Genomic DNA, 27,201 nt, shown 5'->3' with positions numbered 1-27,201 from the left:
TTCTCTGAATGGCTTAATTGCCACAAATTTAAAAAAAAATTTTTTTTCAATTTAATGATTACAGATTAACGTCATTTTCTTGATATATGCATAATTCAGGGAGATACAGCCGTTTTAAGTTTTGGACGACTTTGAGACCAGAAATATTAATTTAACGACATAGCCGCTAGTTCTTTTGGGCGTTGCGTCGTACAATAAGGTAATAAATAAGCCATTAGAGCCATACGAACGATAATCCAAATTCTCTGGATGGCCTAATTGCCAAGAATTAAAAAAAAAATTTTTTTTTAATTTAATGATTACAGATAAACGTCCTTATCTTGATATATGCATTATTTAGAGAGATACAGCTGTTTTAAGTTTTAGACTACTTTAAGATTATAAATATTAATTTTACGACGGAGCCACTGGTTTTTTTCGGCGTTGCGTCGTACATTAAGGTATGTAAAAAGCTATTAGAGCCATAAGAACGAATATTCAAATTCTCTGAATAGCTTAATTGCCGCAAATTAAAAAAAAAATTATTTTTCAATTTAATGATTACAGATAAACGTCCTTATCTTGATATATGCATTATTTAGGGAGATACAGCCGTTTTAAGTTTTGGACGACTTTAAGATTATAAATATTAAATTTACGACATAGCAGCTAGTTGTTTTGGGCGTTGCGTCGTACAATAAGGTAAATAATAAGCCATTAGAGCCATAAGAACGATAATCTAAATTCTCTAAATGGCCTAATTGCCACAAATTAAAAAAAAATTTTTTTTTCAATTTAATGATTACAGATAAACGGCCTTATCTTGATATATGCATTATTTAGGGAGATACAGCCGTTTTAAAGTTTGGACGACTTTAAGATTATAAATATTAATTTTACGACGGAGCCACTGGTTTTTTTCAGCGTTGCGTCGTACAATAAGGTATGTAAAAAGCTATTAGAGCCATGAGAACGACAATTCAAATTCTCTGAATAGCTTAATTGCCGCAAATTAAAAAAAAAATTATTTTTCAATTTAATGATTACAGATAAACGTCCTTATCTTGATATATGCATTATTTAGGGAGATACAGCCGTTTTAAGTTTTGGACGACTTTGAGACCAGAAATATTAATTTAACGACATAGCCGCTAGTTGTTTTAGCGTTGCGTCGTACAATAAGGTGATAAATAAGCCATTAGAGCCGTATGAACGACAATTCAAATTCTCTAAATGGCTTACTTGCCACAAATTAAAGAAAAATTTTTTTTTCTTATTTAGTGATTACAAATTAACGTCATTTTCTCGATATATGCATAATTCAGGGAGGTACAGCAGTTTTAAGTTTTAGACTACTTTAAGATTATAAATATTAAATTTACGACATAGCAGCTAGTTGTTTTGGGCGTTGCGTCGTACAATAAGGTAAATAATAAGCCATTAGAGCCATAAGAACGATAATCTAAATTCTCTAAAAGGCTTAATTGCCACAAATTAAAAAAAAATTTTTTTTTCAATTTAATGATTACAGATAAACGTCCTGATCTTGATATATGCATTATTTAGAGAGATACAGCTGTTTTAAGTTTTAGACTACTTTAAGATTATAAATATTAATTATACGACGGAGCCACTGGTTTTTTTCGGCGATGCGTCGTACAATAAGGTAATTAATAAGCTATTAGAGCCATAAGAACGACAATTCAAATTCTCTGAATAGCTTAATTGCCGCAAATTAAAAAAAAAATTTTTTTTCAATTTAATGATTACAGATAAACGTCCTTATCTTGATATATGCATTATTTAGAGAGATAGAGCCGTTTTAAGTTTTGAACGACTTTGAGACCAGAAATATTAATTTAACGACATAGCCGCTAGTTGTTTTGGGCGTTGCGTCGTACAATAAGGTAATAAATAAGCCATTAGAGCCATAAGAACAATAATCCAAATTCTCTGGATGGCTTAATTGCCAAGAATTAAAAAAAAAATTTTTTTTTAATTTAATGATCACAGATTAACGTCCTTATCTTGATATATGCATTATTTAGGGAGATACAGCCGTTTTAAGTTTTGGACGACTTTGAGACCAGAAATATTAATTTAACGACATAGCCGCTAGTTGTTTTGGGCGTTGCGTCGTACAATAAGGTAATAAATAAGCCATTAGAGCCATAAGAACAATAATCCAAATTCTCTGGATGGCTTAATTGCCAAGAATTAAAAAAAAATTTTTTTTTTAATTTAATGATTACAGATTAACGTCCTTATCTTGATATATGCATTATTTAGGGAGATACAGCCGTTTTAAGTTTTGGACGACATTGAGACCAGAAATATTAATTTAACGACATAGCCGCTAGTTGTTTTGGGCGTTGCGTCGTACAATAAGGTAATAAATAAGCCATTAGAGCCATAAGAACGACAATTCAAATTCTCTAAATGGCTTACTTGCCACAAATTAAAGAAAAATTTTTTTTCTTATTTAGTGATCACGAATTAACGTGATTTTCTCGATATATGCATAATTCAGGGAGATACAGCCGTTTTAAGTTTTGGAGTACTTTGAGATTAAAAATATTAAGTTTAAGACATAGCAGCTAGTTGTTTTGGGCGTTGCGTCGTACAATAAGGTAATTAATAAGCTATTAGAGCCATAAGAACGACAATTCAAATTCTCTGAATAGCTTAATTGCCGCAAATTAAAAAAAAAATTTTTTTTCAATTTAATGATTACAGATAAACGTCCTTATCTTGATATATGCATTATTTAGAGAAATAGAGCCGTTTTAAGTTTTGAACGACTTTGAGACCAGAAATATTAATTTAACGACATAGCCGCTAGTTGTTTTGGGCGTTGCGTCGTACAATAAGGTAATAAATAAGCCATTAGAGCCATAAGAACAATAATCCAAATTCTCTGGATGGCTTAATTACCAAGAATTAAAAAAAAATTTTTTTTTTAATTTAATGATTACAGATTAACGTCCTTATCTTGATATATGCATTATTTAGGGAGATACAGCCGTTTTAAGTTTTGGACGACTTTGAGACCAGAAATATTAATTTAACGACATAGCCGCTAGTTGTTTTGGGCGTTGCGTCGTACAATAAGGTAATAAATAAGCCATTAGAGCCATAAGAACAATAATCCAAATTCTCTGGATGGCTTAATTGCCAAGAATTAAAAAAAAATTTTTTTTTTAATTTAATGATTACAGATTAACGTCCTTATCTTGATATATGCATTATTTAGGGAGATACAGCCGTTTTAAGTTTTGGACGACTTTGAGACCAGAAATATTAATTTAACGACATAGCCGCTAGTTGTTTTGGGCGTTGCGTCGTACAATAAGGTAATAAATAAGCCATTAGAGCCATAAGAACGACAATTCAAATTCTCTAAATGGCTTACTTGCCACAAATTAAAGAAAAATTTTTTTTCTTATTTAGTGATCACGAATTAACGTCATTTTCTCGATATATGCATAATTCAGGGAGATACAGCCGTTTTAAGTTTTGGAGTACTTTGAGATTAAAAATATTAAGTTTAAGACATAGCAGCTAGTTGTTTTGGGCGTTGCGTCGTACAATAAGGTAATTAATAAGCTATTAGAGCCATAAGAACGACAATTCAAATTCTCTGAATAGCTTAATTGCCGCAAATTAAAAAAAAAATTTTTTTTCAATTTAATGATTACAGATAAACGTCCTTATCTTGATATATGCATTATTTAGAGAAATAGAGCCGTTTTAAGTTTTGAACGACTTTGAGACCAGAAATATTAATTTAACGACATAGCCGCTAGTTGTTTTGGGCGTTGCGTCGTACAATAAGGTAATAAATAAGCCATTAGAGCCATAAGAACAATAATCCAAATTCTCTGGATGGCTTAATTGCCAAGAATTAAAAAAAAATTTTTTTTTTAATTTAATGATTACAGATTAACGTCCTTATCTTGATATATGCATTATTTAGGGAGATACAGCCGTTTTAAGTTTTGGACGACTTTGAGACCAGAAATATTAATTTAACGACATAGCCGCTAGTTGTTTTGGGCGTTGCGTCGTACAATAAGGTAATAAATAAGCCATTAGAGCCATAAGAACGACAATTCAAATTCTCTAAATGGCTTACTTGCCACAAATTTAAAAAAAAATTTTTTTTCAATTTAATGATTACAGATTAACGTCATTTTCTTGATATATGCATAATTCAGGGAGATACAGCCGTTTTAAGTTTTAGACTACTTTAAGATTATAAATATTAAATTTACGACATAGCAGCTAGTTGTTTTGGGCGTTGCGTCGTACAATAAGGTAATAAATAAGCCATTAGAGCCATACGAACGATAATCCAAATTCTCTGGATGGCCTAATTGCCAAGGATTAAAAAAAAAATTTTTTTTTAATTTAATGATTACAGATAAACGTCCTTATCTTGATATATGCATTATTTAGGGAGATACAGCCGTTTTAAGTTTTGAACGACTTTGAGACCAGAAATATTAATTTAACGACGTAGCCGCTAGTTGTTTTGGGCGTTGCGTCGTACAATAAGGTGATAAATAAGCCATTAGAGCCGTATGAACGACAATTCAAATTCTCTAAATGGCTTACTTGCCACAAATTAAAGAAAAATTTTCTTTTCTTATTTAGTGATCACGAATTAACGTCATTTTCTCGATATATGCATAATTCAGGGAGATACAGCCGTTTTAAGTTTTGGAGTACTTTGAGATTAAAAATATTAAATTTAAGACATAGCAGCTAGTTGTTTTGGGCGTTGCGTCGTACAATAAGGTAATTAATAAGCCATTAGAGCCGTATGAACGACAATTTAAATTCTCAAAATGGCTTACTTGCCACAAATTAAAGAAAAATATTTTTTCTTATTTAGTGATCACGAATTAACGTCATTTTCTCGATATATGCATAATTCAGGGAGATACAGCCGTTTTAAGTTTTGGAGTACTTTCAGATTAAAAATATTAAATTTACAAGATAGCCGCTGGTCTTTTTAGGCGTTGCGTCGTACAATAAGGTAATAAATAAGCCATTAGAGCCATAAAAAAGATAATCCAAATTCTCTAAATGGCTTAATTGCCACAAATTAAAAAAAAAATTTTTTTTCTAATTTAATGATTACAGATTAACGTCCTTATCTTGATATATGCATTATTTAGGGAAATACAGCCGTTTTAAGTTTTGAACGACTTTGAGACCAGAAATATTAATTTAACGACATAGCCGCTAGTTGTTTTGGGCGTTGCGTCGTACAATAAGGTGATAAATGAGCCATTAGAGCCGTATGAACGACAATTCAAATTCTCTAAATGGCTTACTTGCCACAAATTAAAGAAAAATTTTTTTTTCTTATTTAGTGATCACGAATTAACGTCATTTTCTCGATATATGCATAATTCAGGGAGATACAGCCGTTTTAAGTTTTGGAGTACTTTGAGATTAAAAATATTAAATTTAAGACATAGCAGCTAGTTGTTTTGGGCGTTGCGTCGTACAATAAGGTAATTAATAAGCCATTAGAGCCGTATGAACGACAATTTAAATTCTCAAAATGGCTTACTTGCCACAAATTAAAGAAAAATATTTTTTCTTATTTAGTGATCACGAATTAACGTCATTTTCTCGATATATGCATAATTCAGGGAGATACAGCCGTTTTAAGTTTTAGACTACTTTAAGATTATAAATATTAAATTTACGACATAGCAGCTAGTTGTTTTGGGCGTTGCGTCAGACAATAAGGAAAATAATAAGCCATTGGAGCCATAAGAACGATAATCTAAATTCTCTAAATGGCTTAATTGCCACAAATTAAAAAAAAAATTTTTTTTCAATTTAATGATTACAGATAAACGTCCTGATCTTGATATATGCATTATTTAGAGAGATACAGCTGTTTTAAGTTTTAGACTACTTTAAGATTATAAATATTAATTATACGACGGAGCCACTGGTTTTTTTCGGCGATGCGTCGTACAATAAGGTAATTAATAAGCTATTAGAGCCATAAGAACGACAATTCAAATTCTCTGAATAGCTTAATTGCCGCAAATTAAAAAAAAAATTTTTTTTTAATTTAATGATTACAGATAAACGTCCTTATCTTGATATATGCATTATTTAGAGAGATACAGCCGTTTTAAGTTTTGAACGACTTTGAGACCAGAAATATTAATTTAACGACATAGCCGCTTGTTGTTTTGGGCGTTGCGTCGTACAATAAGGTGATAAATAAGCCATTAGAGCCATAAGAACGATAATATAAATTCTCTGAATGGCTTAATTGCCACAAATTTAAAAAAAAATTTTTTTTCAATTTAATGATTACAGATTAACGTCATTTTCTTGATATATGCATAATTCAGGGAGATACAGCCGTTTTAAGTTTTAGACTACTTTAAGATTATAAATATTAAATTTACGACATAGCAGCTAGTTGTTTTGGGCGTTGCGTCGTACAATAAGGTAATAAATAAGCCATTAGAGCCATACGAACGATAATCCAAATTCTCTGGATGGCCTAATTGCCAAGAATTAAAAAAAAAATTTTTTTTTAATTTAATGATTACAGATAAACGTCCTCATCTTGATATATGCATTATTTAGAGAGATACAGCTGTTTTAAGTTTTAGACTACTTTAAGATTATAAATATTAATTTTACGACGGAGCCACTGGTTTTTTTCGGCGTTGCGTCGTACAATAAGGTATGTAAAAAGCTATTAGAGCCATAAGAACGACAATTCAAATTCTCTGAATAGCTTAATTGCCGCAAATTAAAAAAAAAATTATTTTTTAATTTAATGATTACAGATAAACGTCCTTATCTTGATATATGCATTATTTAGGGAGATACAGCCGTTTTAAGTTTTGGACGACTTTGAGACCAGAAATATTAATTTAACGACATAGCCGCTAGTTCTTTTGGGCGTTGCGTCGTACAATAAGGTGATAAATAAGCCATTAGAGCCGTATGAACGACAATTCAAATTCTCTAAATGGCTTACTTGCCACAAATTAAAGAAAAATTTTTTTTTCTTATTTAGTGATCACGAATTAACGTCATTTTCTCGATATATGCATAATTCAGGGAGATACAGCCGTTTTAAGTTTTGGAGTACTTTGAGATTAAAAATATTAAATTTAAGACATAGCAGCTAGTTGTTTTGGGCGTTGCGTCGTACAATAAGGTAATAAATAAGCCATTAGAGCCATAAGAACGATAATCCAAATTCTCTGAATAGCTTAATTGCCGCAAATTAAAAAAAAAATTATTTTTCAATTTAATGATTACAGATAAACGTCCTTATCTTGATATATGCATTATTTAGGGAGATACAGCCGTTTTAAGTTTTGGACGACTTTGAGACCAGAAATATTAATTTAACGACATAGCCGCTAGTTGTTTTGGGCGTTGCGTCGTACAATAAGGTGATAAATAAGCCATTAGAGCCGTATGAACGACAATTCAAATTCTCTAAATCGCTTACTTGCCACAAATTAAAGAAAAATTTTTTTTTCTTATTTAGTGATCACAAATTAACGTCATTTTCTCGATATATGCATAATTCAGGGAGATACAGCCGTTTTAAGTTTTAGACTACTTTAAGATTATAAATATTAAATTTACGACATAGCAGCTAGTTGTTTTGGGCGTTGCGTCGTACAATAAGGTAAATAATAAGCCATTAGAGCCATAAGAACGATAATCTAAATTCTCTAAATGGCTTAATTGCCACAAATTAAAAAAAAAATTTTTTTTCAATTTAATGATTACAGATAAACGTCCTTATCTTGATATATGCATTATTTAGAGAGATAGAGCCGTTTTAAGTTTTGAACGACTTTGAGACCAGAAATATTAATTTAACGACATAGCCGCTAGTTGTTTTGGGCGTTGCGTCGTACAATAAGGTAATAAATAAGCCATTAGAGCCATAAGAACAATAATCCAAATTCTCTGGATGGCTTAATTGCCAAGAATTAAAAAAAAATTTTTTTTTTAATTTCATGATTACAGATTAACGTCCTTATCTTGATATATGCATTATTTAGGGAGATACAGCCGTTTTAAGTTTTGAACGACTTTGAGACCAGAAATATTAATTTAACGACATAGCCGCTAGTTGTTTTGGGCGTTGCGTCGTACAATAAGGTAATAAATAAGCTATTAGAGCCATAAGAACGATAATCCAAATTCTCTGGATGGCTTAATTGCCAAGAATTAAAAAAAAATTTTTTTTTAATTTAATGATTACAGATTAACGTCCTTATCTTGATATATGCATTATTTAGGGAGATACAGCCGTTTTAAGTTTTGAACGACTTTGAGACCAGAAATATTAATTTAACGACATAGCCGCTAGTTGTTTTGGGCGTTGCGTCGTACAATAAGGTAATAAATAAGCTATTAGAGCCATAAGAACGATAATCCAAATTCTCTGGATGGCTTAATTGCCAAGAATTAAAAAAAAATTTTTTTTTTAATTTCATGATTACAGATTAACGTCCTTATCTTGATATATGCATTATTTAGGGAGATACAGCCGTTTTAAGTTTTAGACTACTTTAAGATTATAAATATTAATTTTACGACGGAGCCACTGGTTTTTTTCGGCGTTGCGTCGTACAATAAGGTATGTAAAAAGCTATTAGAGCCATAAGAACGACAATCCAAATTCTCTGAATAGCTTAATTGCCGCAAATTAAAAAAAAAATTTTTTTTCATTTTAATAATTACAGATAAACGTCCTTATCTTGATATATGCATTATTTAGAGAGATAGAGCCGTTTTAAGTTTTGAACGACTTTGAGACCAGAAATATTAATTTAACGACATAGCCGCTAGTTGTTTTGGGCGTTGCGTCGTACAATAAGGTAATAAATAAGCCATTAGAGCCATAAGAACAATAATCCAAATTCTCTGGATGGCTTAATTGCCAAGAATTAAAAAAAAATTTTTTTTTTAATTTCATGATTACAGATTAACGTCCTTATCTTGATATATGCATTATTTAGGGAGATACAGCCGTTTTAAGTTTTAGACTACTTTAAGATTATAAATATTAAATTTACGACATAGCAGCTAGTTGTTTTGGGCGTTGCGTCGTACAATAAGGTAATAAATAAGCCATTAGAGCCATACGAACGATAATCCAAATTCTCTGGATGGCCTAATTGCCAAGAATTAAAAAAAAAATTTTTTTTTAATTTAATGATTACAGATAAACGTACTTATCTTGATATATGCATTATTTAGAGAGATACAGCTGTTTTAAGTTTTAGACTACTTTAAGATTATAAATATTAATTTTACGACGGAGCCACTGGTTTTTTTCGGCGTTGCGTCGTACAATAAGGTATGTAAAAAGCTATTAGAGCTATAAGAACGACAATCCAAATTCTCTGAATAGCTTAATTGCCGCAAATTAAAAAAAAAATTATTTTTCAATTTAATGATTACAGATAAACGTCCTTATCTTGATATATGCATTATTTAGGGAGATACAGCCGTTTTAAGTTTTGAACGACTTTGAGACCAGAAATATTAGCTTAACGACATAGTCGCTAGTTGTTTTGGGCGTTGCGTCGTACAATAAGGTGATAAATAAGCCATTAGAGCCGTATGAACGACAATCCAAATTCTCTAAATGGCTTACTTGCCACAAATTAAAGAAAAATATTTTTTCTTATTTAGTGATCACGAATTAACGTCATTTTCTCGATATATGCATAATTCAGGGAGATACAGCCGTTTTAAGTTTTAGACTACTTTAAGATTATAAATATTAAATTTACGACATAGCAGCTAGTTGTTTTAGGCGTTGCGTCGTACAATAAGGTAAATAATAAGCCATTAGAGCCATAAGAACGATAATCTAAATTCTCTAAATGGCTTAATTGCCACAAATTAAAAAAAAAATTTTTTTTCAATTTAATGATTACAGATAAACGTCCTGATCTTGATATATGCATTATTTAGAGAGATACAGCTGTTTTAAGTTTAAGACTACTTTAAGATTATAAATATTAATTATAGGACGGAGCCACTGGTTTTTTTCGGCGATGCGTCGTACAATAAGGTAATTAATAAGCTATTAGAGCCATAAGAACGACAATTCAAATTCTCTGAATAGCTTAATTGCCGCAAATTAAAAAAAAAATTTTTTTTCATTTTAATGATTACAGATAAACGTCCTTATCTTGATATATGCATTATTTAGAGAGATAGAGCCGTTTTAAGTTTTGAACGACTTTGAGACCAGAAATATTTATTTAACGACATAGCCGCTAGTTGTTTTGGGCGTTGCGTCGTACAATAAGGTAATAAATAAGCCATTAGAGCCATAAGAACAATAATCCAAATTCTCTGGATGGCTTAATTGCCAAGAATTAAAAAAAAATTTTTTTTTTAATTTCATGATTACAGATTAACGTCCTTATCTTGATATATGCATTATTTAGGGAGATACAGCCGTTTTAAGTTTTGAACGACTTTGAGACCAGAAATATTAATTTAACGACATAGCCGCTAGTTGTTTTGGGCGTTGCGTCGTACAATAAGGTAATAAATAAGCCATTAGAGCCATAAGAACGACAATTCAAATTCTCTAAATGGCTTACTTGCCACAAATTTAAAAAAAAATTTTTTTTCAATTTAATGATTACAGATTAACGTCATTTTCTTGATATATGCATAATTCAGGGAGATACAGCCGTTTTAAGTTTTAGACTACTTTAAGATTATAAATATTAAATTTACGACATAGCAGCTAGTTGTTTTGGGCGTTGCGTCGTACAATAAGGTAATAAATAAGCCATTAGAGCCATACGAACGATAATCCAAATTCTCTGGATGGCCTAATTGCCAAGAATTAAAAAAAAAATTTTTTTTTAATTTAATGATTACAGATAAACGTCCTTATCTTGATATATGCATTATTTAGAGAGATACAGCTGTTTTAAGTTTTAGACTACTTTAAGATTATAAATATTAATTTTACGACGGAGCCACTGGTTTTTTTCGGCGTTGCGTCGTACAATAAGGTATGTAAAAAGCTATTAGAGCTATAAGAACGACAATCCAAATTCTCTGAATAGCTTAATTGCCGCAAATTAAAAAAAAAATTATTTTTCAATTTAATGATTACAGATAAACATCCTTATCTTGATATATGCATTATTTAGGGAGATACAGCCGTTTTAAGTTTTGAACGACTTTGAGACCAGAAATATTAATTTAACGACATAGTCGCTAGTTGTTTTGGGCGTTGCGTCGTACAATAAGGTGATAAATAAGCCATTAGAGCCGTATGAACGACAATCCAAATTCTCTAAATGGCTTACTTGCCACAAATTAAAGAAAAATATTTTTTCTTATTTAGTGATCACGAATTAACGTCATTTTCTCGATATATGCATAATTCAGGGAGATACAGCCGTTTTAAGTTTTGGAGTACTTTGAGATTAAAAATATTAAATTTACAACATAGCCGCTAGTTGTTTTGGGCGTTGCGTCGTACAATAAGGTAATAAATAAGCCATTAGAGCCATAAGAACGATAATCCAAATTCTCTGGATGGCTTAATTGCCAAGAATTAAAAAAAAAATTTTTTTTTAATTTAATGATTACAGATTAACGTCCTTATCTTGATATATGCATTATTTAGGGAGATACAGCCGTTTTAAGTTTTGGACGACTTTGAGACCAGAAATATTAATTTAACGACATAGCCGCTAGTTGTTTTGGGCGTTGCGTCGTACAATAAGGTGATAAATAAGCCATTAGAGCCGTATGAACGACAATTCAAATTCTCTAAATGGCTTACTTGCCACAAATTAAAGAAAACTTTTTTTTCTTATTTAGTGATCACGAATTAACGTCATTTTCTCGATATATGCATAATTCAGGAAGATACAGCCGTTTTAAGTTTTAGACTACTTTAAGATTATAAATATTAAATTTACGACATAGCAGCTAGTTGTTTTGGGCGTTGCGTCGTACAATAAGGTAAATAATAAGCCATTAGAGCCATAAGAACGACAATTCAAATTCTCTAAATGGCTTACTTGCCACAAATTAAAGAAAAATTTTTTTTCTTATTTAGTGATCACGAATTAACGTCATTTTCTCGATATATGCATAATTTAGGGAGATACAGCCGTTTTAAGTTTTGGAGTACTTTGAGATTAAAAATATTAAATTTAAGACATAGCAGCTAGTTGTTTTGGGCGTTGCGTCGTACAATAAGGTAATTAATAAGCTATTAGAGCCATAAGAACGACAATTCAAATTCTCTGAATAGCTTAATTGCCGCAAATTAAAAAAAAAATTTTTTTTCAATTTATTGATTACAGATAAACGTCCTTATCTTGATATATGCATTATTTAGAGAGATAGAGCCGTTTTAAGTTTTGAACGACTTCGAGACCAGAAATATTAATTTAACGACATAGCCGCTAGTTGTTTTGGGCGTTGCGTCGTACAATAAGGTAATAAATAAGCCATTAGAGCCATAAGAACGATAATCCAAATTCTCTGGATGGCTTAATTGCCAAGAATTAAAAAAAAAATTTTTTTTTAATTTAATGATTACAGATTAACGTCCTTATCTTGATATATGCATTATTTAGGGAGATACAGCCGTTTTAAGTTTTGGACGACTTTGAGACTAGAAATATTAATTTAACGACATAGCCGCTAGTTGTTTTGGGCGTTGCGTCGTACAATAAGGTAATAAATAAGCCATTAGAGCCATAAGAACGACAATTCAAATTCTCTAAATGGCTTACTTGCCACAAATTAAAGAAAAATTTTTTTTCTTATTTAGTGATCACGAATTAACGTCATTTTCTCGATATATGCATAATTCAGGGAGATACAGCCGTTTTAAGTTTTGGAGTACTTTGAGATTAAAAATATTAAATTTAAGACATAGCAGCTAGTTGTTTTGGGCGTTGCGTCGTACAATAAGGTAATTAATAAGCTATTAGAGCCATAAAAACGATAATCCTAATTCTTCAAATGGCTTAATTGCCACAAATTAAAAAAAAAATTTTTTTTTAATTTAATGATAACAGATAAACGTCCTTATCTTTATATATGCATTATTTAGGGAGATACAGCCGTTTTAAGTTTTGGACGACTTTGAGACCAGAAATATTAATTTAACGACATAGCCGCTAGTTGTTTTGGGCGTTGCGTCGTACAATAAGGTAATAAATAAGCCATTAGAGCCATATGAACGACAATTCAAATTCTGTAAATGGCTTACTAGCCACAAATTAGAGAAAAATTTTTTTTCTTATTTAGTGATCACGAATTAACGTCATTTTCTCGATATATGCATAATTCAGGGAGATACAGCCGTTTTAAGTTTTGGAGTACTTTGAGATTAAAAATATTAAATTTAAGACATAGCAGCTAGTTGTTTTGGGCGTTGCGTCGTACAATAAGGTAATTAATAAGCTATTAGAGCCATAAAAACGATAATCCTAATTCTTAAAATGGCTTAATTGCCACAAATTAAAAAAAAAATTTTTTTTCAATTTAATGATTACAGATTAACGTCATTTTCTTGATATATGCATAATTCAGGAAGATACAGCCGTTTTAAGTTTTGAACGACTTTGAGACCAGAAATATTAATTTAACTACATAGCCGCTAGTTGTTTTGGGCGTTGCGTCGTACAATAAGGTAATAAATAAGCCATTAGAGCCATAAAAAAGATAATCCAAATTCTCTAAATGGCTTAATTGCCACAAATTAAAAAAAAAAATTTTTTTCTAATTTAATGATTACAGATCAACGTCTTTATCTTGATATATGCATTATTTAGGGAAATACAGCCGTTTTAAGTTTTGGACGACTTTGAGACCAGAAATATTAAATTTACGACATAGCCGCTTGTTGTTTTGGGCGTTGCGTCGTACAATAAGGTAATTAATAAGCCATTAAAGCCATAAGAACGATAATGTAAATTCTCTAATTGGCTTAATTGCCACAAATTAAAAAAAAAATTATTTTTCAATTTAATGATTACAGATAAACGTCCTGATCTTGATATATGAATTATTTAGGGAGATACAGCCGTTTTAAATTTTGGACGACTTTGAGACCAGAAATATTAATTTAACGACATAGCCGCTAGTTGTTTTGGGCGTTGCGTCGTACAATAAGTTGATAAATAAGCCATTAGAGCCGTATGAACGACAATTCAAATTCTCAAAATGGCTTACTCGCCACAAATTAAAGAAAAATATTTTTTCTTATTTAGTGATCACGAATTAACGTCATTTTCTCGATATATGCATAATTCAGGGAGATACAGCCGTTTTAAGTTTTGGAGTACTTTGAGATTAAAAATATTAAATTTACAACATAGCCGCTAGTTGTTTTAGGCGTTGCGTCGTACAATGAGGTAAATAATAAGCCATTAGAGCCATAAGAACGATAATCTAAATTCTCTACATGGCTTAATTGCCACAAATTAAAAAAAAAATTTTTTTTCAATTTAATAATTACAGATAAACGTCCTGATCTTGATACATGCATTATTAAGAGAGATACAGCCGTTTTAAGTTTTAGACTACTTTAAGATTATAAATATTAAATTTACGACATAGCAGCTAGTTGTTTTGGGCGTTGCGTCGTACAATAAGGTAATTAATAAGCCATTAGAGCCATATGAACGACAATTGAAATTCTGTAAATGGCTTACTAGCCACAAATTAAAGAAAAATTTTTTTTTTTATTTAATGATCACAGATTAACGTCATTTTCTTGATATATGCATAATTTAGGGAGATACAGCCGTTTTAAGTTTTGAACGACTTTGAGACCAGAAATATTAATTTAACTACATAGCCGCTAGTTGTTTTGGGCGTTGCCTCGTACAATAAGGTAATAAATAAGCCATTAGAGCCATATGAACGACAATTCAAATTCTGTAAATGGCTTACTAGCCACAAATCAAAGAAAAATTTTTTTTCTTATTTAATGATCACATATTAACGTCATTTTCTTGATATATGCATAATTCAGGGAGATACAGCCGTTTTAAGTTTTGGAGTACTTTCAGATTAAAAATATTAAATTTACAAGATAGCCGCTGGTCTTTTTAGGCGTTGCGTCGTACAATAAGGTAATAAATAAGCCATTAGAGCCATAAAAAAGATAATCCAAATTCTCTAAATGGCTTAATTGCCACAAATTAAAAAAAAAATTTTTTTTCTAATTTAATGATTACAGATTAACGTCCTTATCTTGATATATGCATTATTTAGGGAAATACAGCCGTTTTAAGTTTTGGACGACTTTGAGACCAGAAATATTAAATTTACGACATAGCCGCTTGTTGTTTTGGGCGTTGCGTCGTACAATAAGGTGATAAATAAGCCATTAGAGCCATAAAAACGATGATCTAAATTCTCTGAATGGCCTAATTGCCACAAATTCAAAAAAAAATTTTTTTTCAATTTAATGATTACAGATTAACGTCCTTATCTTGATATATGCATTATTCAGGGAGATACAGCCGTTTTAAGTTTTGGAGTACTTTAAGATTAAAAATATTAAATTTACGACATAGCCGCTAGTTGTTTTGGGCGTTGCGTCGTACAATAAGGTGATAAATAAGCCATTAGAGCCATAAAAACGATGATCCAAATTCTCTGAATGGCTTAATTGCCACAAATAAAAAAAAAAATTTTTTTTAATTTAACGATTACAGATTAACGTCCTTATCTTGATATATGCATTATTTAGGGAGATACAGCCGTTTTAAGTTTTGGACGACTTTGAGACCAGAAATATTAATTTAACGACATAGCCGCTAGTTGTTTTGGGCGTTGCGTCGTACAATAAGGTAATAAATAAGCCATTAGAGCCGTATGAACGACAATTCAAATTCTCTAAATGGCTTACTAGCCACATATTAAAGAAAAATTTTTTTTCTTATTTAGTGATCACAGATTAACGTCATTTTCTCGATATATGCATAATTCAGGGAGATACAGCCGTTTTAAGTTTTGGAGTACTTTGAGATTAAAAATATTAAATTTACAACATAGCCGCTAGTTGTTTTGGGCGTTGCGTCGTACAATTAGGTAATTAATAAGCCATTAAAGCCATAAGAACGATAATCTAAATTCTCTAAATGGCTTAATTGCCACAAATTAAAAAAAAATTTTTTTTCAATTTAATGATTACAGATAAACGTCCTGATCTTGATATATGCATTATTTAGAGAGATACAGCCGTTTTAATTTTTAGACTACTTCAAGATTAAAAATATTAATTTAACGACATAGCCGCTGGTTTTTTTGGGCGTTGCGTCGTACAATAAGGTAATAAATAAGCCATTAGAGCCATAAGAACGACAACCTCATTTCTCTGAAAGGCTTAATTGCCTTAAATTAAAAAAAAATTTTTTTAATTCAATTATCACAGATTAACGTCCTTTTTCTGATATATGCATTATTTAGGGAGATACAGCCGCTTTAAGTTTTGGACTACTTTAAGACAAAAATCTAATCTTACGTTATAGTCGCTAGTTTTTCGGGCGTTGTGTCGTATAATAAGTTAAATAATAAGCTATTGGAGCCATTAAAACGACTTCCTATGTGGGTACAATTTAATGTTGATTTTTTTGGGTAAGAGTGTCTCACCGTTAAGCAATTCAACTGTGATGTTGAAATATATTAGGTTTCGCTACAAGTTTAAGGTCGATTAGGATGTCAATTGTGTTCATCAGTATCGTAAAGAAGTGAACAGTTTGTAGATAGCGATATATTTTGTTAGTCCTAAATAAATAACCGATTGGCCGGTCAGAATTATAACATGTTTTATACTTTTAAATTGCACTGGATGTAAAGTTACAGTTTTTCAGCTTCTGAAATGGTAAAATGTATTTTTTTTTTTGGGGCCAGTCTTTTTTTTTTAATTCCATCATTTTTTGACATTATCTTTTTATGTTACAAGTTTTACAGAGGAAGTAACGTATTTTTCGATCTTTGTTAATTAAATAATTGCAATAGCCGTTAAGCAGATATGGAATTGGGTACTAAAAAAATTTTTATTTCTTATTTCTTATTCGGTTGTTTTTATCTGAAACTCCAGCTTAGCTAAAAAATACAACTGGTCGTTGAAAACTATACTTACTCTGGTCTTACGTCATAAAACAGCAAAAATTCCGACAAGAATCTCATGCCAAAAAAAAATTGTATGATAAACACGTTCATTCGACCATTTTACTTGTTCAGCACGATTCCCCATACACGTTGTATACGCAAATTGTTTCCTTTAGTGTAAAAAACCACCCTAATCTAACTGGTCGCGCGTCACTACCCACAGTTACGATCCATGAATATCAAAAGGTGAGGGGGGGGAGCGGGCCCTTGCGAATTCCCCAAAGGCACACTCACGTAGACACATAATGGAGTCGTAGGTACTCGTATAATAACGTCGAACGTCACGCTGAATCAGCTACTCGCTCGCATGGGTGTACCTGTGCGAGTACGCCCTGCGCGGTTGACTGGAAATCGGCCCCTAACTGCGCTTTATAAGCCGCACTTGCGATAGGGGAATTTCAGCACACGGACATGTCTGCTCTCCCCGTTTCCCATCGTCGATACCGTGCAACTTTCTCATTTCCTTTAGGGCGTTTGTTACCATCATTACCTATCGTTGTTTGTGATATATATTTCATCAAGAATTTGTTTTTGCCCGAATGGCCCAGAAATTGACTTGGGTTGCACAAAATACATAAATATCCCAAGCGTATTTCTTATTTGGTACGATATCTCACACACTCCTTCCTCCACAATCTGTCACGTAAATCTGTCGTGAAAAAACATTTTTTTTTTTTTTTTTCGAACACTGACTTTGTTTCCTTATTTGGACAAAGTTCTGTTTTTTTTTTCGCTCGAAAAATTGAGTACCTATCGTTTACCATACTCTTATGAGGCACTTTTATGGAATGTCGTTTAAATCTGCACACGCAGTATTCACCTACAACGTGCATATTTTTTTCTCATTTTTTTTCGTACCAGCAGTTTGCGTTCTCCATGATTTTTTTTTCTCGTAAGTACCGCTATACAGTGACGAAACATACATAGGCTGAAAGCTCGTAGCTCTGGTCAACTTTTGAACTTGTGTGCTCAGATGTATGAGTACGTATCCATTAGTTTTTGCAAGACTTCTGTACGCGAGAGTCGGACTCGAGATCCAAGGGACCGTATACTCTCTTCCTTAGCTTCGCCGCTAACGTTTACGGATGAAGTTCAGCAAAGTTGCGCACAAAAGCGCGCGATATATCTCACTCGAGCTCACACTCTCGTACCTCCGTAGCTGTCATTTCACTATGGTATACAGCTCACCCCTCGCATGCAGGTAAATGCAAGCCATGCCTATACACCGCTGTTATCATTTTTATGGTCACTACTTGACTTTTAAAAAAATAGTCGAGAAGGTAGCGCCAAGGACGCTCAAACATAAAACTTTGCCCACGAATTTGCACATGCATTTTTTTCTTTTCTTTATATCTCTTCATGGACAATGGCGATGGCCATTTGCTGATGAGGCGAAAATCAATGGTTCAAACGGGCGGGTGACGTATAATACCAAAGTACACCTGATAAACACATACATCGAGCCGGACGGCCGAGAAGCAATTTCGCCACGCAGATGTTCCGACGGGAGCCGGTCGTGCGAGATTTCACGCGATCGCGCAGTCAAAACTGACAGACGGGAGAGCTAACGTGTACCTATACACATGTCTAGGATAATACGAGCCTCTCCTCGGAGCTCATCTCTCTCGGCTCCCGTGCACCAATACATACAACATTACCTACTCTCTATTCTAGTCCGTTGCACCGCACGTCCGACCGGGCAAGCACATATTTATACACACACATACACATACGCTTGCAAGATCTTGGTTAAATCGCGCGCGGAATTGGATGCGGCCACTGGATATGGGTACACCTATTGTATACCCATACTCGATCCGATCGGCTCGCAATACGTTACACTCCACGCGATTGGAATCCTTCAACCAAAATAAAGCAATTATGTATACCTACTTTCTCTCTCTCTCTCTCTCTCTCTCTCTCTCTCTCTCTCTCTTACGTACACGCAGATGTTGTAATTTTACTTTGGATCTACGAAACCTATTTTCAACATTTGTTTTCTCTCGAATGGGGGTAGTTGTTGAAAAATACATGTCCAAGATTGTCAACAGCATGGGTAGATAATATTATATCGAGCCCATGGGGCAACTTGATTCGCGAGAATTAAAAAATTTGGTGCCCTGCCCGAGCGCGGTCCATGCAGGTGCACCGCACGCGGAGCAAATTAATTCGCGGCGGTTAATTAACGAGCAGCAGACACGCGGCCGGCAGAGGAGGCCAGCAAGATAAGTAGGCGAGGTAGACGCGGAGCCAAGATAAAATACTTCGGGGAAGCCACTTGAGTGTCTGCCCGACTGTATGTTTAATACAATATATCCACACCCGCAGTGTAATAAAGGAACGTGCGAGCCATTTGAATTTTTAACTGTTCGGTTGTCCAAAAGATGACCCATCAGCCGCGAAACGGCGAGTCTTGTCTCGATCGACATAAGTATAACTCTATGCTTCGGGCGATACTGAAAAAATGTTTTGTTGGGCTCGGTAAAACGGATTATCGCCAAGGATCTATAATATAATATGTACTGTTAATAATCACCTTCACAGTCGTGTCAAATTTCTCCGGAGCAGTCCGCGAACCGACGCGTTTTGCGCGTTAGTATAAGTATAGGTTGTACGTGTATAACCATGACGAGTGTATACCTAATAAGTGTAGGTGTATTCAAATGAGCGCCCCGTGCAAACGCAATATACGCGCTGCGGCAGACAACTCGTTGCCGTGACCAACCTCCATTAATTACCTATGTATATATACTTTCGGAGCTGTAACGTATATAGAGGACGAAGATTTCCTACTCTGCGTCTTTGGAGGCATTGCCGAGGATCATATTTGTTTGGCTCCCCCCGTTCTACGTGACCATTGATGTGCACATTTGTTCGTCCGAAGGGATGATGGAGATCACCCTCTAATTGGACCGCGCGTGTTTTTTCATTTGCCATTATTTGTAGGTACACCTTGTACAAATGTATAATGTTGGAATTAACGCGAAGTTATATGCGCTCCCGTACAAGTAAGTACTTACCTTACATAGACTCGTCGCGAGTACAAATTCACACGCGAGTCTGATGTAGAGAGAGACGGGGGGAGGGGGGTTTTTCCTTCAACTAATCAACGTCTAGAGAAAGATACGCACACGAAGAAGATGACAGCGGCACGAGCATTACTATTACGCGTGTATCATACCACATAATATAATCATGTGTGGGAATGAGAGGTAAAGAAAGAATGGATAACAAAAGGAAGGATAATAATCATCATGAAACTCAACTACACGTGTATAGGTATACCTAACTACTGCAGTGAGTTACATGCTCAGTGATGAAAGCTTGTATAATAGATATAAATATAAATATAATGTATTTACAATCTTATAGGGGTATAAGTCCTCATAGATATTTGTTACTTTACAAAGGTGTAGGATATACATGTATGAAAAAAGTAACCACGGCAACTTTAGTTAAGGACGTCCGGTAGAGATAGAATCCTGTGATGAATCTTTTTGAAATTTTAACCAGACGTTTTTATTGTTGTTACAATGAAGCTGTTAAAATTTCAAGAGGTTCGTCTGTTTCGTTTCCGAGATATTGAATTTCAAAGTTCAGTCATTTTAACACGGTCGCTTATGCGGAAACTTATAAAAACTCAGTTTTTAAAAAACTGGCGTGATGAATGTCTCCAATTTTTTTGTGTCACAGATAATGTTATTAAATATATGTACACAAAGTTTAGCGATGATCGTCTGATTAGTTTATGAATAAAAACATTAAATAATAGTTCGACAAAAACGCAACGGCAACGTCGCAAGAATTTTATTTACATTAGCTTCTCTTTTGATAAAAGGATTTTGTTCATTTAATAAAAACGATCTTAAACAAGCGTCACCTTCCATAAATTTATCAACAATTACGTAAAAATCTACTTTATTTTGACTAAGATTTTTATAACTGATTTCATAATGATAGACGACATGGGGGAAAAGGTAGGTAAATATATTTTTTCATCAGCGATTTTTTGAATCTTCGTAAGCACATCATTGTTAATTATTTACTCATGTTTATTACATTGTTATACATCTAATACTTACATCTTTAGCACAAATACGTTACAAATATATATAGCACCTGATGTGTGTATATATGTGTGTACGTGAACACTCACACATTGGAGACCCGTGTCGATGCCAAGTCTTCACTCATCGCTACTTCCCCCTTGCCCCGCAATTGGTTCCCTCCCGCTATCTCTACCGAACGTCCTTAAGCACAAAAGATCCACATAGAATCGAGCATAGAATATCACGTAATTACAGAAATGACCATTTTCTGATGAAAAATGTACAATTTTTCATACCCTTCGAAATAATAATTCGACACCTATAATTATACTTTTTTCATACGATGTAATATACATATTACATAGGCACAGTTGTGCCAGCTGTACTTTACTATTCTCGATGTATAAATAATGTACCTATACGTGTTCAATATTTGCAATACTGTTTATCTTGGACTTGGAAAACAAAATTTTCTTTTCTTATTTTTTACTCTGTATGTACATCGATAGAAACATCGAGCTTACCGAGCTTATGACCAATTATCACGTTGCCATAAGAGAAAAATAAAAGGTACAGGTACGTAGCGAGATAATGACATCTAAAATGGAAAAGCGGCACTTAGCACGGGGAGTTACCTAAGTAGGTATATATTGCGTGTATAGTTGTGTTTCCCTCGTCGTTTTCTGTGTTATATTATATAATATATTATAATGAGGCTGCCATGGTACATATAGGTACACGTCTTTGTCGCGACTTGTAGTGAAGCTTCTATTATCATGGGCACTTTAACATCATGCCATTTACGAATCGAATTCAGAGTTATTATAAATGGTATAGGCTGATGCATGCGTGGCCCCTTGAAATCAACTTGGTGTACTTGGGCGTCGGAGGGAACGAGCGATGCGGCACCACCACGAGTCGCGTCAAAGGCTTACATACCTAGCTACTATCGACACATGTATAACGCGCAATAAGTGACGAGGAGGGACGATTTTTGGCAGAGCTCCTTTGCGATGATCGCGCGTCATCGAGTAGGCGTCATCGATGGAGCTATACATACGCGGTGGGGTTCACGTTTACTCGAAATTCGTAGCTATACGAAGCATAGTGTATATTATATTATGTAGGCATTACATAATAGGCGCGGACCAAAAACAGCTGCAGCGCGCGTATGTGTGTATATGTATATAGGAATACCAACGTATATGCATGTACATGGGGGTCTTGCATTTACGCGTAACGCACCAACCCTGCAGCTAAACGGCGCTTCTATTTTAGGAGAAGCGCGCGCGTAGGTAAGTCTATACTTACGTTACGTGCCATTCGTGGTTCGTGGAGAAGAGCGAGAAAGATTTTTTTTTTTTTTTTTTTTTTTTATGGAGAAATTTAAATGCGCAGCCATTGTAAATTAAAGTAAATGTCTTTTTCTGTACGTATTTTATTTTATCATTGAATCAGGCCCAAGTAGTTGTCATTTTTGCATTTTTCAAGAAATTGGTAGGTAATCGATGGCCAACCGAAACCGTAAAATGGGACGCAACTTTTGGTGAAAATACTTTGGAGGTCAGATAATTTGGGAACATTTTTCATAATGATGACAAATAACATGAAAAAATGACAAATTTTTATGCAAATGGTGCAGGTTTCGTCGGAACGACCTATCCATAGATATACATATATTACATATGCGTGCGTGCCTACTTATAGTGTACAGTTGTAGTAGTAGCAGAAGCGAAGGCAGCAGAAACAAGACTAGCAAGAGCATAAAAGTTGGCAAGTAAATCAGTTTAGAGGTTTATTCTGGAATGTGTATTTTGCGCGTTCGTTTGGAGTAAAAATATAAATTTGTCACGTTTGAAGAATATCTTCGTTTAAGTTACCCTCAAAAGTAAGTACGAGTGTACCTACTAATGTATATTCTTGCACGCGCGTTTGGTTTAGCCGTATACTATGCGCATGACGGCAATTATTCTCGTTGATGATTGATTGCAACTTGTATCGCTACAATTATATTTACTTGTGCTGTAGATGTATCTGATGCATTAGATGAAAGAGATTCTACCACCGACGGGTTGCCACTTTTTATTCGAGCACGTCTTATCGATTGATTTCTCAGTCATTTTTTCTCAATAATACTATTATACATATATTGGGATGTACCATTGCTGGAGAAATATAAATGTTTGTATACGTTGATCTCCCCAGTAGAATTGATTTGTAAAAAAAAAAAAAAAAAAAAAAAAAAAAACAACGGAGAACTGAGCGTTAAAGAATATCCGTGACGTACTAAAACCACCCCGAGTGCACATTGCTGTAGTAACAAATTAAAACGTCAAACGATGCTGTAATACCTACTTATACTCTAGGTATACCTAATAGGGTGTAAACGAGCTCGTTAAACGTATACACGCTTGCGCGTGGTAAAAAAAGTACGGCACAGCGATGGGTCGACACCGCGCCATGGCGAAATTCACCTTTGCGCGCAACCAGCACCCTGCAGTCATGAGAAAGAGCGCATTGAACGCAACCGTTTCCATACCATACTCAGCCGTTCTTATGCACCACTTCCACGATTTTAGACTCGATCGAGCTACCATGGGTATATATGTACATCAGATTTTGGATTTTTGTTGTACCCCTTTGCCATCAGTTTGAGCCAGTTTTGCAAACTCGCACTACTGCAGTCTGTTGAAATAGGTAATAAGGTAAGTATATTACATCCTTGGGGTGGAGGATGAAAAAAGTATGGTCTCATCGACATAACAGAGGTGCTATTTGCCTTGGACACTATCGGCGATCTAAAAATTATGAGATGACCTCGAAAAAAAAGCACAGGCAGACGTGATTGTGAAATTAATTAAAGGGTGAACAAGTGACATTTGAAGCGAATCGTCATGTATATATATTTTACGAGCAAGTAGGTACTTACTATATCATAAATTGACATCTCCCGTGAAGAAGTTGAGATTGATTTTTTTTTTTATTTTAAAACAATGATAATTTTACAGATGATCAAATGTCATTGCTTGTGGCAATGGTACTCGAATTGTTATTGATGCGCTATTGCTAGTGTGTACGTGTATTTAAAAGGCACACGAGTTTTTGAACGCTTCCTCGTGTCTGCCTGCTTTCATTATCAGCTTGTCTGGCTCGTTACCTATAATACGAGGTTACTCAAGGCGACGGATGGTGTACGTTGGGGGGCAGGCTGCGACCCAGTCGAGTGGGGATGTACGAGGTATTAGGTATTTGGCTCAGCGGCCGAGACAAAACATTTGGCCGCGAAAGACGAAAGTCGACCTCGAGCTGCCATAGGCAGGGAGGCTTTTTCAAGAGCCCACCCTTTCCTACCTTGGCTGAGGAGGTGCGCTCGAGTGAGCTTTTCGCGGTGCGCGGACAATGGGGGGATAATGGCGAGCGTTGCAGGAGGCCCTCCTCGGCGCGAGGCGATGAAAGAGCATCTTCTTCCTCTAATACCTGCGGAGGAAGGGAAAAAGAAGGAGGCCTCGGGAGCTCTCTCTTTTGTTCCGCGCACTCGCGCACACATATAGGTAGGTGTTCTTTTATCCTCATCTCACTTGCTTTTACGTTTATATGCATATATATATACGTCTTCACGCAGCCCTCGATCGCTTGACCCATATTTGCCCTACCCCCGTCTTCACTCCCGGTAATAGTTCTTCCCCCACCCCCTGTGGTTGTTCATTAGCCTTGTACGAATACGCGCTTTTTAAAACTAATTTAGTTGAAATAACTTAACTTGTCATTGAAAACCTGTCTTTGGAAGATGTTTCGATATACTTGACGCCAAAATAATTGTTATTGAGAGTTGAAAGGAAAACAAAAAGGTGTAATCTTATATACTAAGGGTTATTGCACTGGGGTACAAACACTGACCGCTTCCTTTGTTTAATTTTGCAGCTTATGGAGAGTACGGCCGGCGCAGCTGCTCCAGCCAGATTTATCAGCTAAGAGACGCGCGTCCATTACAGTCAAGAGATGCAGAGAGAACGAGGGGAGGCTTGATTTATATAGCCGCGCGGGGTAAAACCCCATCAGGACCAAGGCAACGCCGGGACAAGTTAGCGGGGCTCGATGAATTTTACAATCCAAACGGTTGAATCGATGGTTATTACATTTTGATAAAAAGCAAGTGCTCGCGCGCTGGAGAAGACACCTATGATATCTGAGACTCGTTGCTTCGACCGAGAGAGTCTACTCTTTGTTCTAAATGTAATTCAATGCTCGCGAATCAGTTGGTTGGTCGCTCTGCGGTGGGTCATTTAACAACACGAATAACCATATGGAGTCATTTGTGCCATGATATTTTTAATTTTCATCGCGAGGTTATTCGGTGGATTGCCGCTTGGTTTGGAAAAAAGTTGACGGTGTTATGCCAAACGCATAGGTAACCGATGCGGCTGAGTTTATTTTAGAGTTTAGCGCGCGAGACAGTGGCAGCAGAGCCTCTCTTTCTGGTGTCTTCCGCCTCGGGGCAGTGATTGATCGTGCAAGGTGTATTTTCAACGACCGGCAGCATTGTGCGCTTTGGTGAGACTCCACCTTTTGTGCGCCAGAGCCCCTCCTCTAATCGAGTTAACGTCGGGAGCTCCTTTGCTCTACACGGATTTTAATTTTGATTTTTAGACGGATCGCAGTGGCAGATTATCCGTGTCTCGCTTGCGCTCTCTCGTTTGCTTAATAGAGGGATCGCGCGCGCCGTCTCTTCTTCGCCTGGTTACGCGCCAGAGCGATGGCAATACCAATTACCCGTGCTTTTACTTTTGAACGGCTAACTAGTCTTCTTTTTTCTCTCATGGTTTATTTTATTGGACTGCTGAAACCCACGGAATTTCGAGCGTTTCTTTTTTTGAGCTTACTCGGACTAAATCTGAGAAAACGCTGTGTAGCATATTTTTGTTTCTGCACCCATATTTTAAACTAAATTAAAAACACAGACCAATAAATTTACCGTGCACCAGTTTTTATCATACCAACTCATTCGTTAAACCTTTTGGAAAGAGGCTCACATTTTGGTTTATGATTCTGTGAATTTTGACGTTATTTACTGATGTTTTGCATTCATGACAAGAATCCAAATTCAAGGCATAAAACTTTCTTCATATGAAAATACGTTGTTTCATTGTTTAGTTTACCAGAATACATTGTTGGTTCTTGCCATCAGTGCAGGTGCTTTGGATACATACATACTCTGTGGCAGATAAATGAAGTTATATGGGATATTACCTTGTCGTCGTCGTTGTCGTTGTCCGATGACGGCTCTTCATAGTCTGAGAATGTATCCTTGAAGACAAAAATGCTGTCAGAGGGATCCAACTGTCGAGCATTGCCAAATTGCGTTCCACTATTAGTGCTAACCTGACTTGGTGTTTCAGTTTCCACCATGGCTGAACCAGGCATTGATTGCTTTTTGTAATGAACCCACTTTGTCACTGACAATAGATAAACTTGCTTTTGGCACTGTTTAATATTTTGAAAGTTAAACTTCTCCAAAGCCTAAAATATACATGGCCCCATTATTAATGCGAAAAATTAAAATTGTATTATTCAAAATCTATGTTTAGTAATTGATTGTTATTTGTGATATATCTATCTCATTACTTCCAACAGAGTGTGTAATAGTTAACAAAATAATCTTTTTACTGAAAACCATTCATAAAACTTTTCAAAAAAAAAAACTTGACATTGTAACACTGCAGAGTTGTTTGCTTTAAATACATTTTTGATGGATATGAAACATGTGTTAGTAGCAATCAAAATTGTTTGATATTGGAATTTATTCTACAGCATTAACCGATACATATCATACATAAATCTGGATTTCTCTTTTTTGCACCAAGCACATCCAGTAAGTACGTATACGTTTTTGAACTAAATGCCAAATATTTGAGGTGAATATTTAAGGTTAAACGGCGAAATTTATAAATTTTTTATTATG

The 27,201-nt window shown here is 34.5% G+C and overlaps 1 protein-coding gene across 2 annotated transcripts in view; it reads right to left on the bottom strand.

Annotated features, from left to right (window-relative positions):
• The window catches only part of LOC106646116 (pseudouridylate synthase RPUSD2), a 193,333-nt gene that overhangs the window by 165,852 nt on the left and 280 nt on the right, over positions 1 to 27,201 (bottom strand). For both annotated transcript variants that reach the window (XM_023390959.2, XM_089591855.1), the window contains exon 2: positions 26,490 to 26,759. In XM_023390959.2, coding sequence (XP_023246727.2) covers positions 26,490 to 26,759 — 270 coding nt within the window. The remainder of the gene's footprint in view (positions 1 to 26,489; positions 26,760 to 27,201) is intronic.

The sequence above is a fragment of the Copidosoma floridanum genome, unplaced genomic scaffold (genome assembly GCF_036245765.1).
Source record: "Copidosoma floridanum isolate Cflo_tuat_1 unplaced genomic scaffold, Cflo_Japanese_pri ptg000014l, whole genome shotgun sequence".
Lineage (NCBI taxonomy): Eukaryota > Metazoa > Arthropoda > Insecta > Hymenoptera > Encyrtidae > Copidosoma > Copidosoma floridanum.
The sequence above is the reverse complement of the archived record's forward strand: the minus strand, read 5'-3'. Positions and strand labels throughout refer to the sequence as shown.